Source organism: Anabrus simplex, chromosome 10 (assembly GCF_040414725.1).
Source record: "Anabrus simplex isolate iqAnaSimp1 chromosome 10, ASM4041472v1, whole genome shotgun sequence".
NCBI lineage: Eukaryota > Metazoa > Arthropoda > Insecta > Orthoptera > Tettigoniidae > Anabrus > Anabrus simplex.
Window position 1 is genome coordinate 66,949,952 of NC_090274.1, and position 17,228 is coordinate 66,967,179.

At 43.1% G+C, this 17,228-nt stretch overlaps 1 protein-coding gene across 1 annotated transcript; it reads right to left on the reverse strand.

The window, feature by feature from the left end:
* Positions 1 to 2,937: 2,937 nt before the first annotated feature.
* LOC137502336 (cuticle protein 21.3-like) lies at positions 2,938 to 12,493 on the reverse strand. The gene is made up of 2 exons (XM_068229335.1): positions 12,434 to 12,493; positions 2,938 to 3,438 (listed from the first exon to the last, which is right to left on the reverse strand). Exons 1-2 carry the CDS (start codon positions 12,443 to 12,445, stop codon positions 2,938 to 2,940), a joined length of 513 nt encoding a protein of 170 aa, XP_068085436.1. The 5' UTR covers positions 12,446 to 12,493.
* Between the last annotated feature and the right edge of the window lie 4,735 nt (positions 12,494 to 17,228).

Here is a 17,228-nt window from a genome sequence, read left to right on the forward strand (position 1 = left end):
ATTCACAGCAGATCAGGTGAAAAAAAGGATCCATAACATGAAGACCGAAGTGAAAAAGAAGAGTGACCGTAACACTACAGGAAACAGGAAGATACAGTTGAAGAAATGGGAGGAGGAACTTCTAAATTTAATGGAAGGACAACAAAATCCATCATTCACTCGTGTACCAGGTATGTCTATTAATTATTTTTTTAAAACAATTTGCTTTACGTCGCGCCGAAACAGGTAGGTCTTACGGCGGCGATGGGATGGGAAAGGCCTAGGAGTGAGAATGAAGCGGCCGTAGCCTAAATTAAGGTACAGCCCCGGCGTTTGCCTGGTGTGAAATGGGAAACCACGGAAAACCATATTCAGGGCTGGGGTTCGAGCCCACTATCTCTCAGGTGCAACCTCAAAGCTGCGCGGCCCTAACCGCACGACCAACTCGCCCGGTATTAAACTTTACTGGACTCATTGATGAAATACCACATCACTCCGCAAGCTGTGTATTAATTAGAAAAATAATCATTAGGCCTAACGTATTTCTTTCTTTTATGAATCATTCATGTGGAGTTCATTTTATTAATCTGTAGATCAAGGTCAGTAATTATATTTCATCAACATTTCAGGAGGATGCGCTGTAGGAGGAAGTAAGGAACACGCAGCTGATATAAATGATGATAGCATATCGCTACAGAGTACATCACCACCAAGAAAGTACAAGAAAATAAAATTAGCTGCAGAGACTGAGGAGACGGAAAGACTTTCGAACATGGAACTTCAGAGACTGGTGTTATTGGAACAGCTTAAGTTAGCTCGCATGCAACAACAGGAAGTAGAAGAACGGAAATTAGTTTCAAAATTAAACTTAAGTGAACAAACCTACATACAGTTTGAATGATGTGTGGAACATAAAATCAGAGAAATAAGTGTTGGTATTTGTATTCAACTGAGGCGAAATGATACAGTAGCGTACAAGATGAAGTGAATACAAATAAATTTATAACGATGTAAGAGTATAAGTTAAATGAAAAACACGAGCCACACAACTGTTAAATTTTGTCATTTCCAGATCACAGTGCTTCACTACTTTCATAGTTAATTTACAGCAACTTGTTGAAACAAAATATTAGCGATTTCATTTCTTCTCTGTGCACCACGTCTTCTCATGTCATCATAACCATATTCTTGTTCACCCCAATCAGCAGCACCATCATCATCGTTTTCTTCAGTATAAACATTATCAAAACTGTCCTCATCTCTTAAATGCTTAGAGACGTTATGCAGCACAAAGCAACAGATAATAATGCGTGAAATTTTCTGTAAAGAGATTCTGACTTTGTTTGCTAGTAGAGGGAAACGTCTCTTCAGCTGACCAAAACATCTTTCAATAATTACTCTGTTATGAGCATGTACGCGATTGTAATTTTCTTCTTGTGGATTTTGAGGGTTTCGGTAAGGAGTTAGCAGCCAAGGTACAAGCCCGTAACCTGAATCACCCAACAGTTTTGCAGCTCCCGCATGGTCTCGCAATCCTTCATACACACGTGAATTCTTAAATATGCGACTGTCATGTACAGAACCAGGCCAGCTAGCATCAACACTTGTAAAAAACTTCGCTTGAATTGCATGTTGCTTGTACATTGATAGAAGCGAAATTTTTGCGGTTGATGTATTCGTCGCCGTGTAGTTGTGGCTTTAAAATAGGTACATGTGTACAGTCAAGAGCACCGATCACACAAGGAAAGTTAAAGCGTTGCTGCCATTCCTCTTTAGCTATATTGATTTCTTGTAGACGTGACGGAAATTTTATCCAGTGATGTGCTTTTAGAAAAATTTTCTCGCTGACGAAATCAATGGTTCTACTAACAGTACTTTGATGCACTCCCGTATCTTCTCCTATCCCAACTTGAAAACCCGGATCGCCAACAAAACGAAGAAATATCTGTATTCGTTCCTTCGATGTTAACGCACCACCACGCGTCTCGCCACTTTCTCCCAAGAAAGAGCTCGAAATTAATTCAACATTTTCTTCGTTAAATCTATACAAATGTTTATATGCACGTTCATCACTACGCCGTCTGGGATTATACAGTTTCCTGCGTCGGATATTCACAATTTGTGCCATTAAATCAACCAGAAGGTAACACTAAGTCGTCACAGAAAAAACTTCAAGCTAACTGAGACTGGCTTGGTAAATCTTAAGCAAATGGTTGCATAGTACTAGCACATGCTAGGTTTTATTCATGTAGAATTCAGCATTTGCTGGAAAATTAAGCAAATGCTTGCTAGCAAGTAAATACCAGTAAGTAAAGCAACTGCTAGATTATATTATTCATACATATTCCAGCATATGCTTACAAAGGAGGCCCCCTGTGGGTGGGGGCGGTAGAATAACACCCACGGTATCCCCTGCCTGTCGTAAGAGGCGACTAAAAGGGGCCCCAGGGGCTCTGAACTTTGGGGCGTGGGTTGGCGACCACGGGGCCCTCAGCTGAGTCCTGGCATTTCTTCCACTTACTTGTGCCAGACTCCTCACTTTCATCTATCCTATCTGACCTCCCGTGGTCAACTCTTGTTCTTTTCCGACCCCGACGCTATTAGGTTTGCGAGGGCTAGGGAGTCTTTCATTTTCACGCCCTTCGTGGCCCTTGCCTTTCTTTGGCCGATAACTTCATTTTTCGAAGTGCCGGACCCCTTCCGTTTTTCCCTCTGATTAGTGTTAAATAGAGGATGGTTGCCTAGTTGTACTTCCTCTTAAAACAATAATCACCACCACCTCTCCATTGGAATGCTATTTGAAAGTAGGGTATACAGTTTGAAAATGAAATAAAGGGAGAATTTCTAAAGTATGACAGTTTATTTATATATTATTTTCATACTTAACAATTTTTTTGGACAGCGACAGCAAGTTCATTTTTTTTTACAGGGAGCGAGAACGATGCAGGGGCGAATAATTTATCCGAGAGCAGCGACCTTAGCGTTGACATGGGCGACGACATCGGCAGCTCTGGCGGCCTGGACTCCGATCGTGTCTACAGGAGTGCCGGCAGCGGTGAGGACGAGTCCGGCAGGACCGCCAGGGGCGAGAGTGGCGATAGGTGAAGCGGCAGCGGGCACCACAGCAGGAGCTACCAGACCTGGGGCAGCCAGGGCGGCAATTCCTGGCGCGGCAACGGCAGCGGCGGGAGCAGCAATAGCGGCACCGCCGTAAGCGGCACCTTCAACAGCAGCTACGGCACCATCAACAGCGGCAGCGGCTCCCTGAGCTTGAGCAATAGCAGTGTTGGCGGCGTTGTTCACGGAGTCGGCTACACCTGCAGCGATGCGGACTGCTGGGGCGGCAGCGACGACACCTGGCGCAACGACGCCGGGGGCGACAAGGCCAGCTGCGGCGAGACCTCCAGGCAGGTAGCCGGGCCTGGCGAAGGCAGCGGCCACGAGAGAACACAGAACGACCTGAGGAGAGGCGTCGCAGTTAACACACACTTCGAGACTTAATAAACAGTATACAGTAAACTGTGTGCACTTTAATAAATGTTGTCTGTCTGTTTGTTTATTCCAGGTAGGCTCTAAAACAACTGAACCGATTGAGCTGAAATTCGGGATAATTTTGATTTTGATCCATTTTCACTGTTTCGAACAATTGGAGGATTTTTAAGGGCACTGGTACATGAGACTGTCTTCGACAGTCGACATTACCATCTATAATATCATTGAAAATTCTAAATAGACTATTTATATATCTCATGAATAACAACTACACTTTCCAGATTTTATTCGCTATTCGAATGGAATCCTTACAACCCATATTGGATGCAGTTGTGGCTCGGAGTTGTACTTTGTCGTCTATGGATGTGCATACTCTCTAGAAAGCTAAATACAACTGTCCAAAAGAAATCACCGTCAACATCGTCATATGCCCTGATTCACGGCCAACTCGAAGTTCCGGCCTGCTACACATGACAGTTCCATATTGATAACGCCCGTTTTTTAGTGCAGCGATATGTAGGCACGAGTCTTGTTTACATGGTGGTGCCCCAGGGGCTCTGAACTTTGGAGCGTGGGTTGGCGACCACGGGGCCCTCAGCTGAGTCCTGGCATTGTTTCCACTTACTTGTGCCAGGCTCCTCACTTTCATCTATCCTATCCGACCTCCCTTGGTCAACTCTTGTTCTTTTCCGACCCCGACGCTATTAGGTTTGCGAGGGCTAGGAAGTCTTTCATTTTCACGCCCTTCGTAGCCCTTTTCTTCCTTTGGCCGATATCTTCATTTTTCGAAGTGTCGGACCCCTTCCATTTTTTCTCTATGATTAGTGTTATATAGAGGATGGTTGCCTAGTTGTACTTCCTCTTAAAACAATAATCACCACCACCACCTTACATGGTGGTTTCGTAGCACGTTGTTGTTATTTCAACTTTATTAGAGGTGTTCGTTTGTGTTTAAAAGTCATAACTGTATGAAAATGCATCAGTAAAGGATGTATTTTCAGCAATAGTATGTGTTAAATACTATAGAATTCTAATTTCAGCAGCCTGATGTTAGGAAGTATTGCTAGGTTATATGATAGGTTAAGTGTACCCAGTGAGCTATTATGAATTGCCTAAAGTACTCTAAAGTTTATCATTTAATTATGATTATTCCTATAATGTGTTAGTGTAGTGTATGCTCCTCTTTGCAAAATGGGCCGAACGTGTAGTGTGCCTGGATGTAGGCCTGCATCCAATTACCGTTCAAATAAGGAGGTGGCTATCTCAACATTTGCGTTTCCTAGCTATAAGGAGAAGCGAGCTAAACGGATTTATGCTATACACCGATCTAATTTTGAACTCAGTAAATATTCCTGTGTCTGTATTAAACATTTTTCCGAAAATCACATAATTCTAGAACATACTGCAAAACGACCAGATGGTTCCGTTTTAACTGTGCCTAGGGTAAAGCCAAAACTAACTGACGATGCTGTGCCAACTATACTCTCTGGGCATCCGTCATCTATGTCTCAACCAACACCTGCCAAACGAAAATTGCCAGAAGAAGGAGACAAGATATCAAATTATGAGGACTTGTTGGGTAAGTTAACAACCCTAAATGTACTTGAATTTTCTACCAAAATTGATGTCAATAAAGTTTTGTTTTACAAGCTTCAAACCAAATTCATACTTGCTAAAGCTGTGCAGAGAGGGGTTGAAACAGCCTACAGATTTTGTTTCTCAAATTGCTGTGGAGGGCTACACTTTATTTCAGACCTTGATATCTGATTTTGAAGATGCCTTTTTGAACACCGGAAGTCACAGGGATGTTTTTACAAACTTTTTGAAAATAAAAGTTGAAGAAACTGGCAATTACTGTGATAAGTGTGTGTTTGGTATAGAGTTCATTAGTATTGTGTCCAACATCTGCCACATTTTCGGAAACATTTTTAGTAATTACTCAAAAATATTTAACAACACTGTGCGCACAAACAAGCGTAAAATAATAACATTTTAGAGACAACAGTTCGCCTATTGAGCATCAAATGATTTGTTATGGAGGGCTACATGTTAATTCAGGCCTTGACATCTGATTCAAAGATGTATTTTTAAACAGTGGAAATCGTAGGGATCTTTCTTTCAATGGTTTGATAATGGAAGTTGAAAAACCTGGTAATATCTGTGACGAGTGTTGGTGTGAGTTAATGAGTGTTGTGTCGAAGATCTGTCATATCATGGCAAATGTTTTTCCTAACTGTCATTCATAAATAATTAATAGCATTATGTGCTCAAATAAGTGTAATGTAAGGGCATTTTAGAGACAGCAACAGTTTGCCGAGTGATCATCATACTACTTTTCAAATTGTGGAAAACTACACATTAACTCAGACCTTGATATCTCATTCAGTGGTAATTGAAGGGATGTTTCTTTCAAGGTTTTGATAATGAAAGTTGAAAAATCTGGTAACTTCTGTGACAAGTGTGAGTGTGTGCTGCAGTGTTAATGCGTGTTGTCTCCAAGATCTACCATATCATGGCACATATTTTTGCTAACTGTCATTCACAAATAATTAATGGCATTATGTGCTCAAAAAAGTGTAATATGGGCATTTTAGAGACAGCAACAGTTTGCCGAGTGATCATCATACTACTTTTCAAATTATGGAAAGCTACACGTTAACTCAGACCTCGATACCTCATTCAGGAGTAATTGTAGGGATGTTTCTTTGAATGTTTTTGTAATGAATTTCTGTGACAAGTGTGGGTGTGAGCTGCAGAGTTAATGAGCGTTGTGTCCAAGATCTATCATGTCATATGGCAAATATTTTCCTGTCATTCATAAATAATTAATTAATAACACTATGTGCTCAAATAAGTGTAATATAATGGCATTTTAGAAACAGCAACATTTTGCCTAGTGACCATCATACTACTTTTTAAATTGTGGAAAGCTACACATTAACTCATACCTTGGTATCTGATTCAAAGATATATTTTTAGACAGTGGAAATTCTAGAGATGTTTCTTTCAATGTTTTCAATGTTTTGAAAATGAAAGTTGAAAAACCCGTGACAAGTGTTGCTGAGTTAATGTTTGTTGTGACCAAGATCTGTCATATTTTGGAAAATACGTTTTTTAACTTATTCATGTGCTCAGACAAGCATAAAAGAATTGCATTGTTTTGAGAGAAAACCATTCGCCTATTCACCGTCATCGTACAGTCCAGGTGAGTAGCCTTCAGTCGAACATTTTACAATATATAATATATTACCTTGAGTGCATATATTTGTGTATTCGTATGTATACTTTAGTAGTGTTTCTTCGGTGTTTTGTGTTTATAGGCTTATTATTGCATTTTCTTTGTCAAATTATGATAAAAAGTATCGTATCAGCAATATAGGAATTTCACGCGACGACGGAGAGTGAGCACTATACGCGTGACGTCACAACTGTTGGTAGCAGGCCTCTATATATCAAGATGACCGTGCCTGATGACGGGACTCGAACCAACTAACCCCGGTTTCAGACCATACAGTCTTCACGCATTATCAACCATGGCCACCAAGTGTGCGGTTCTATCTAGTGCTTATCGACAGAGATAAAGTCCAGAATGGAAAAATAAGATTCATTCACTTCACCGAAAGGTAATATTTTTCACTGAAAAATTCAGATATGATTGTCATCACTGTATCCCCCTGTGGGTGGGGGCGGTAGAATAACACCCACGGTATCCCCAGCCTGTCGTAAGAGGCGTCTAAAAGGGGCCCCAGGGGCTCTGAACTTTGGAGCGTGGATTGGCGACAACGGGGCCCTTAGCTGAGCCCTGGCATTGTTTCCACTTACTTGTGCCAGGCTCCTCACCTTCGTCTATCCTATCCGACCTCTCTTTGTCAACTCATGTTCTTTTCCGACCCCGACGCTATTAGGTTTGCGAGGGCTAGGGAGTCATTCATTGTCACGCCCTTCGTGGCCCTTGTCTTCCTTTGGCCGATATCTTCATTTTTCGAAGTGTTGGACCCCTTCCATTTTTCTCTCTGATTAGTGTTATATAGAGTTGTACTTCCTCTTAAAACAATAATCACCACCACCACCACCTGTCATCACTGTATCGTTATTGTAACCCAGGCCCCAGGAGCTCTGAACTTTGGGGCGTGGGATGGCGAACCCCAGGCCCTCAGCTGAGTCCTGGCATTGATTCCACTTACTTGTGCCAGGCTCCTCACTTTTATTTATCCTATCCGACCTCCCTTGGTCAACTCTTGTTCTTTTCCGATTCCGAAGGTTTGCGAGGGCTAGGGAGTCTTTTATTTTCACGCCCTTCGCAGCCCTTTTCTTTCTTTGGCCGATACCTTCATTTTCGAAGTGTCGGATCCCTTCTCTTTTTTCTCTCTCTCTCTGATTAGTGTTATGTTGAGGATGGCTGCCTAGTTTTACTCCCTTTTAAAACAGTAATCACCACCACCACCACCACCACCACCACCACCACCACCACCACTACCACTCTTGTAACCCATAACTAGTACCATTTTAAGTTTCCAAAATATATCTGTGGAAGGCAACAGAAGCCATGATGTACGCAGTTCGACACCTTGCCGATAGATATAGCTGTGTACCTACGTCATCATGGCGACGATATCGCTGATGGAAACGTACTTTTCTTTAAAAAGTACAAACGTCGTGGTCGTGAGAAGTTCTTCGTTTTCTTCATGTAAACCCCCTCTGGGTGGGGGCGGTAGAATAACACCCACGGTATCCCCTGCCTGTCGTAAGAGGCGACTAAAAGGGGACTCAGGGGCTCTGAACTTTGGAGCGTGGGTTGGCGTCCATGGGGCCCTCAACGGAGTCCTGGTATTGCTTCCACTTACTTGTGCCAGGCTCCTCACTTTCATCTATCCTATCCGACCTCTCTTGGTCAACTCTTGTTCTTTTCCGACCCCGACGCTATTAGGTTTGCGAGGGCTAGGGAGTCTTTCATTTTCGCGCCCTTCGTGGCCCTTGTCTTCCTTTGGCCGATATCTTCATTTTTCGAAGTGTCGGACCCCTTCCTTTTTCCCTCTGATTAGTGTTATATAGAGGATGGTTGCCTAGTTGTACTTCCTCTTAAAACAATAATCACCACCACCACCACTTTCTTTATGTAAAGAACACATAACAATTTTTCAACTGTTGAAACCACGTTTTCTCAATGTCGCTGTGAATAACAGAATTAGGGATTTCATATATTTAGATAATATTTTCCCTACAGCAATTAAAATAACTATCGTAAAATGGCCGGGCTGAATGGGTCACCCCCCTGTGGGTGGGGGTGATAGAATAACACCCACGGTATCCCCTGCCTGTCGTAAGAGGCGACTAAAAGGGGCCTCACGGGCTCTGAACTTTTGATCCCCCTGTGGGTGGGGGCGGTAGAATAACACCCGCGGTATCCCCTGACTGTTGTAAGAGGCGACTAAAAGGGGCCTCAAGGGCTCTGAACTTTGGAGCGTGGGTTGGCGACCACGGGGCCCTTAGCTGTGTCCTCGCATTGCTTCCACTTACTTGTGCCAGGCTCCTCACCTTCACCTACCCTATCCGACCTCCCTTGGTCAACTCTCGTTTTTTTCCGACCCCGACGCTATTAGGTTTGCGGGGGCTAGGGAGTCTTTCATTTTCACGCCCTCCGTGGCCCTTGTCTTACTTTGACCGATATCTTCATTTTTCGAAGTGTCAGATCCCTTCCATTTTTCCCTCTGATTAGTGTTATATAGAGGATGGTTGCCTAGTTGTACTTCCTCTTAAAACAATAATCACCACCACTCTGAACTTTTGAGCGTGGGTTGGCGACCACGGGGCCCTCAGTTGAGTCCTGGCATTGCTTCCACTTACTTGTGCCAGGCTCCTCACTTTCATCTATCCTATCCGACCTCCTTTGGTCAACTCTTGTTCTCTTCCGACCCCGACGCTATTAGGTTTGCGAGGGCTAGGGAGTCTTTCATTTTCATGCCCTTCGCGGCCCTTGTCTTCCTTTGGCCGATATCGTCATTTTTCGAAGTGTCGGATCCCTTCCATTTTTCCCCTCTGATTAGTGTTATATAGAGGATGGTTGCCCAGTTGTACTTCCTCTTAAAACAATAATCACCACCACCACCACCACCACCACCACGGGGCCTTCAGCTGAGTCTTGGCATTGCTTCCACTTACTTGTGGCAGGCTCCTCACTTTCATCTATCCTATCTGACCTCCCTTGGTCAAATTTTGTTCTTTTCCGACCCCGACGCTATTAGGTTTGCGAGGGCTAGGGAGTCTTTCATTTTCATGCCCTTCGCGGCCCTTGTCTTCCTTTGGCCGATATCTTCATTTTTCGGAGTGTCGGACCCCTTCCATATTTTCCCTCTGATTAGTGTTATATAGAGGATGGTTGCCTAGTTGTACTTCCTCTTAAAACAATAATCACCACCACCACCACCTTCCATTTTTCCCCTCTGATTAGTGTTATATAGAGGATGGTTGCCCAGTTGTACTTCCTCTTAAAACAATAATCACCACCACCACCACCACCACGGGGCCTTCAGCTGAGTCTTGGCATTGCTTACACTTACTTGTGGCAGGCTCCTCACTTTCATCTATCCTATCCGACCTCCCTTGGTCAACTCTTGTTCTTTTCCGACCCCGACGCTATTAGGTTTGCGAGGGCTAGGGAGTCTTTCATTTTCACGCCCTTCATGGCCCTTGTCTGCCTTTGGCCGATATCTTCATATTTCGAAGTGTCGGACCCCTTCCATATTTTCCCTCTGATTAGTGTTATATAGAGGATGGTTGCCTAGTTGTACTTCCTCTTAAAACAATAATCACCACCACCACCACCTTCCATTTTTCCCCTCTGATTAGTGTTATATAGAGGATGGTTGCCGAGTTGTACTTCCTCTTAAAACAATAATCACCACCACCACCACCACCACGGGGCCTTCAGCTGAGTCTTGGCATTGCTTACACTTACTTGTGGCAGGCTCCTCACTTTCATCTATCCTATCCGACCTCCCTTGGTCAACTCTTGTTCTCTTCCGACCCCGACGCTATTAGGTTTGCGAGGGCTAGGGAGTCTTTCATTTTCATGCCCTTCGCGGCCCTTGTCTTCCTTTGGCCGATATCTTCATTTTTCGGAGTGTCGGATCCCTTCCATTTTTCCCCTCTGATTAGTGTTATATAGAGGATGGTTGCCCAGTTGTACTTCCTCTTAAAACAATAATCACCACCACCACCACCACCACCACGGGGCCTTCAGCTGAGTCTTGGCATTGCTTCCACTTACTTGTGGCAGGCTCCTCACTTTCATCTATCCTATCTGACCTCCCTTGGTCAAATTTTGTTCTTTTCCGACCCCGACGCTATTAGGTTTGCGAGGGCTAGGGAGTCTTTCATTTTCATGCCCTTCGCGGCCCTTGTCTTCCTTTGGCCGATATCTTCATTTTTCGGAGTGTCGGATCCCTTCCATTTTTCCCCTCTGATTAGTGTTATATAGAGGATGGTTGCCCAGTTGTACTTCCTCTTAAAACAATAATCACCACCACCACCACCACCACCACCACGGGGCCTTCAGCTGAGTCTTGGCATTGCTTCCACTTACTTGTGGCAGGCTCCTCACTTTCATCTATCCTATCTGACCTCCCTTGGTCAAATTTTGTTCTTTTCCGACCCCGACGCTATTAGGTTTGCGAGGGCTAGGGAGTCTTTCATTTTCACGCCCTTCGTGGCCCTTGTCTTTCTTTGGCCGATATCTTCATTTTTCGAAGCTTCGGATCCCTTCCATTTTTCTCTCTGATTAGTGTTATATAGAGGATGGTTGCCTAGTTGTACTTCCTCTTAAAACAATAATCACCACCACCACCACCACCTCAAAGTTACAAGCTGAGTGATCTTTCTCGCCGCTTTCCCTGATCGGGTAATCAGATTTCACAGTTGCTTGCTTCATAAAACATCGACACACAGATCCGCTATACACGCATGTCAGCAGTATATTAAACTCAGAGATCAAATATTTCCGTTTATTTCTTTGAGAACATTTATTTGGTAAAGCTCAGTTTATCTTGTCTACTTTCAAAATTTACTAATGCTTGAATACACGAATTTTGCGAAACTAATGCTTGATATGTGTTAAGACGATTTTTATACCAGCAACATAACGATAATTTTAATCTCATAATTCATTTGTAAGCATTTCGAAAACATTCTAATTTAATTTATGGTTCGTACAATTTAAGTGCGAATATTCATTTACTGTTCGTAATTTTAGAGAACTACATTATTATGATTTACCTCTTTTATATTGAAAACGCGGATATGTTTCCCAAACACTGTTCCTACATTATGATTACATTATTTTTGTTTTATTTCCTGTTCGAAGACCCCCTGTGGGTGGGGGCGGTAGAATAACACACACGGTATCCCCTGCCTGACGTAAGAGGCGACTGAAAGGGGCCCAAGGGGCTCTGAACTTTGGAGCGAGGGTTGGCGCCCACGGGGTCCCCAGCTGAGTCCCGGCATTGCTTCCACTTACTTGTGCCAGGCTCCTCACTTTTATCTATCCTATTCGACCTCCCTTGGTCAACTCTTGTTCTTTTCCGACCCCGACGCTATTAGGTTTGCGAGGGCTAGGGAGTCTTTCATTTTCACGCCCTTCGTGGCCCTTGCCTTTCTTTGTCCGATATCTTCATTTTTCGAAGTGTCGGTTCCCTTCCATTTTTCTCTCTGATTAGTGTTATATAGAGGATGGTTGCCTAGTTGTACTTCCTCTTAAAACAATAATCACCACCACCACCACCACCACCTTCCATTTTTTCTATCTGATTAGTGTTATATAGAGGATGGTTGCCTGGTTGTACTTCCTCTTAAAACAATAATCACCACCACCACCACTACTTACAATTTCTTTCCTGTAATTCCTTGTCTTACCCGTAGGACGTGCGTTTGCGTATGTGTGTATGTGTTTTACACATTTTGTACTCACCAGAACCTTCATGTTGCAGAATAGAGCGTGTGAGAGCTGCGCTACTGGTAGTTACTCCAGTACTCGCTAGTAGGTAGGATGCTGTGTCTATGCTAGAGTATGACGCCTCTTATATACCCTTCCAGGTGGGGACAAGTAGTTGCGGTCGTCCTTTCCATCATTCGACCCTGACAAGACTTGACATATTGGAATAACTAACCTAGTAGTTTGTACATAGATAATAGAACACATGACGCAATTATAGAACAGTATTACTAGCTACTGAATACTTCTCATATTTGTGCAAATCTAATGTCGGTTCTTTTGTTTGTTTCTGAAAAAAACCAACATATTTTTCAATGAATGCATTTTCAATACTATTTTGTATTAACATCAATATTATCTCATTGACTTAGCTGCTGGATTCCCACTCGAAAAGCTGAGTTCCGAATTTTGTTCGGTTTTGAGTTGAGAGTTTCCTCTCAAACATCAAATAGTGGTCGGAAGAGCAACCAAATTTAAAGCCCCAGCAGAAACAAAAATGACTCATTTTGCCTCCAGTGACCCCAAATAACTGAAATGAAGGGAACTCATGACTGAAATATTTTCAATTTTAACCTTAAAAACCCCCCAGTTCTTCCTCTTTGAAATTCCGTGATCACTTTTGCCGCAACGCCATTTTAACCCTAGGAATTCCAAACTATTTTTTACTTCATTGTATACTAACGGCTGGAAAGGGGAGGGGGTACTTTGGGATCACCACTTAATGTCCAGTTTCTGGGAATATGTCAATTTTATTATTAGAGAAAACCAGCATTTTAACAACTTATTTTATATTCCTTTTTGTTTGAGTCATCAGTCCACAGACTGACTTGATGCAGCTTTCCGTGCCACCCTACTCTGTGCTAACCTCTCATTTCTACGTAATTGCTGCATCATACACCTTCTGTAAACTGGTTTTCATATTCATACTTTAGTCTACCCCTACCGTTCTTGCCGCCTAAACTTCCCTAAAGAACCAACTGATCAAGCCCTGGGTGTCTTAATATGTGTCCTATCACTCTATCTCATCTTCTTGTCAAATTTAGCCAAATCGCTCTCCTCGCACAAATTCGTTTCGGTACCTCTTCAATCGTGATGCGATCTATCCATCTCACCTTCAGCTGAGCAAATTTCTTTTCTTAAGAAAGACCTTCCTTGCTTCTGCTAATCTGCATAACCTTCCTTTAAAACTTTATTTCCTAAACTAATATTTCCTGCATCGCCTGACTTCGTTCGACTTCACTCCATTACTTTCCTTTTGGCTTCTTTGGCTTGTGACTCTTTACCCAAGACTGCGTCCATACCATTCAGCAATTTCTCCAGATAATTCTTCGTTCTGGATAGGTGATCACGATCGCCTTTACATTCCTTACAGCTAACTAAACAGATCCTTCAACAATTATGGAGGTTATTTCAACTTGGTCACTTTATCAGCTGTCAACCTTTCAATACAAATAAACAGCTGACTTATTAAGATTGTTAAAATGCAAAAAATTGTATTTACAATGTTCTACTTTAATTCTAGTCACTCGAGGTAATTCTGTAGAATAAATATTTTTGTCACATACCTGAGCCGAGAACGATTTTCTCATCTGAAAAAGTATCTTCAATTTCCGAGTAGGAGGTATCACGTATATCCTCATTCAGGATAGGGAGTCTTTCATTTTCACGCCCTTCGTGGCCCTTGTCCTACTTTAGCCGATACCTTCATTTTTCGAAGAGTCAACCTCTTCCATTTTTTCTCTCTGTTAGTGTTATGTAGAGGATGATTGCCCAGTTGTACTTCCTCTTAAAACAATAATCACCACCACTACCACCACCCGATGGCATTAGGTTCCCGAGGCCTAGACACTCTTTCATTTTCACGCCCTTCGTGGCCCTTGTATTTCTTTGACCGATACCTTCATTTTTTGAAGTGTCGGATCCCTTCAATTGTTTTCTCTCTGATTAGTGTTATGTAGAGGATGGTTGGCTAGTTGCATTTCCTCTTAAAACAATAATCACCACCACCACCGAACTTTATTGTCACAGGTTGTATGTTGAGGTTAGTTTGTTGAAGACCGAGCTCGATAGCTGCAGTCGCTTAAGTGCGGCCAGTATCCAGAATTCGGGAGAGAGTAGGTTCGAACCCCACTGTCGGCAGCCCTGAAAATGGTTTTCCGTGGTTTCCCATTTCCACACCAGGCAAATGCTGGGGCTGTACCTTAATTACGGCCATGGCCGCTTCCTTCCCACTCCTAGCCCTTTCCTATCCCATCGTCGCCATAAGACCTATCTGCGTCGGTGCGACGTAAAACAACTAGCAAAAAAAATAGTTTGTTGATGGTTATGTCTCGTGATTTCAATATGTAACTAGTCAAGTTGACATCAGTGATGAGCCTAAAAAAGGAATAGGGTGTCAAAATTAAGTTTTTTGTGTAGGCTTATAGTTTTACGTGACGAATACTGTAGGTGTAGTGCGGTCACCCGTCCGCAGGGTGACTAGAGTGGATGTACTTTAACTGTTGATGTAAGTACGAATTTTTCGTTTTGAATTCAAAATTTTGAAAGTTTGCTCCCATCTCGGTTGTCGTTCAGTGCTAGTCACTTCATAAAAATATGTAGCCTTCTTTCTTTATAGACAGCTCACTATATTGGGGTACAGCAATATTCATTTCTGTTTAGATAAACCAGTTATTGTGCTCATCGCTAATGGGGCGGCGTTTGTAAAATCACTGCGGAAATGGCATAGGGAAGAGCCCCAAGGGCTGTGAACTTTGGAACGTGGGTTGGCGACCACGGGGCCCTCATCTGAGTCCTGGCATTGCTTCCACTTACTTGTGCCTGGCTCCTCACTTTAATCTATCCTATCCGACCTCCCTTGGTCAACACTTGTTCTTTTCCGACCCCGACGCTATTAGGTTCGCGACGGCTAGGGAGTCTTTAATTTTCACGCCCTTCGTGGCCATCGTCTTCCTTTGGTCGATACCTTCATAATTCGAAGTGTCGGACCCCTTCCATTTTTCTCTCTGATTAGTGTTATATAGAGGATGGTTGCCTAGTTGTACTTCCTCTTAAAACATTAATTACCACCACCACCACCATAGGGAAGACACGAGTGAAGCACGAGGGAGACAACACTATTCATCCAACAAATAAAATCAAAATTGGCAGTTGAGGCTTTCGTGTCCGACGTCCCAAAATAAAACAACCTACCACGCTCACGTATACAGATGCATAACATGGCTGAGTAGTGGGTGTGTGACGGTAGTGCTCCTCAATATCTTGTGATTTTGATTGTACGTATTTTGAATAACGAAGTGAAACCGTGTGCCTCTGGATTATTAAGGTTTGAAGAATTGATGTACGTATTGCATTTTTATTAGATCTTAATTAGTGATGTATTACGAGCCCAGTTTAAGTTATTTGAGGAAGAATCTGTTAATGTAAACATTGAGGTGAAGTGCTACCAACTTGAACATATTTCCAAAGAGTAGTGAAGAGCAGTTACCGTCAACTTACACAATCGATTCTTATATCGATCTTGATACCATTCTTCGCCACCATGAGCTCTTGTGTAGCATGTCAGAAGGCTGTTTCTAGGCAGGATATAAATTCTAAGATTCAGTGCAGTAACTGTCAAGGCTGGTTCCATTGCAAATGTGTTAATATAGGAGACGTTGAATTAAATTTCTTAAAATCTGAAAATCAAGTTTGGAGGTGTGCTCGTTGTGAAAAGGAAAGACGAAATAGTGTACATGGCTTGGAACTAGCAACAGCAGCATCTATTGGCGACATCTATCAGCCCCAGGGGCTCTGAACTGTGGAGCGTGGGTTGGCAACCACGGGGCCCTCAGCTGAGTCCTGGCATTGCTTCCACTTACTTGTGTCAGGCTCCTCACTTTCATCTATCCTATCCGACCTCCCTTGGTCAACTCCCCCTGTGGGTGGGGGCGGTAGAATAACACCCACGGTATCCCCTGCCTGTCGTAAGAGGCGACTAAAAGGGGCCCCAGGGGCTCTGAACTTTGGAGCGTGGGTTGGCGACCACGGGGCCTTAGCTGAGTCCTGGCATTGCTTCCACTTACTTGTGCCAGGCTCCTCACTTTCATCTATCCTATCCGACCTCCCTTGGTCAACTCTTGTTCTCTTCTGACCCCGACGCTATTAGGTTTGCGAGGGCTAGGGAGTCTTTCGTTTTCACGCCCTTCGTGGCCCTTGTCTTACTTTGGCCGATAGCTTCATTTTTCGAAGTGTCGGACCCCTTCCATTTTTCTCTCTGATTAGTGTTATATAGAGGATGGTTACCTAGTTGTACTTCCTCTTAAAACAATAATCACCACCACCACCACCACCACCTTGGTCAACTCTTATTCTTTTCCGACCCCGACGCTATTAGGTTTGCGAGGGCTAGGGAGTCTTTCATTTTCACGCCCTTCGTGGCCCTTGTCTTGCTTTGGCCGATATCTTCATTTTTCGAAGTGTCGGATCCCTTCCATTTTTCCGTCTGATTAGTGTTATATAGAGGATGGTTGCCTAGTTGTACTTCCTCTTAAAACAATAATCACCACCACCACCACGACATCTATCAGCTCTTACTTGAGTTGAAGAAAGAAATTGCAGAGGTTAAGAAATCAAGTATAGAGGCGGAGCGAGAGTTAGGCAAAAGTTTGGAGTTAGCTCACGTAAAATTGGATGAGAATGCAACATTCATTAAAAAGCAGTCGGAAGTAATAAATCAGTGCATGGAGAAAATGGAAAAATTGAGAGAAGAAAATTTAAATCTTAAGAAGCA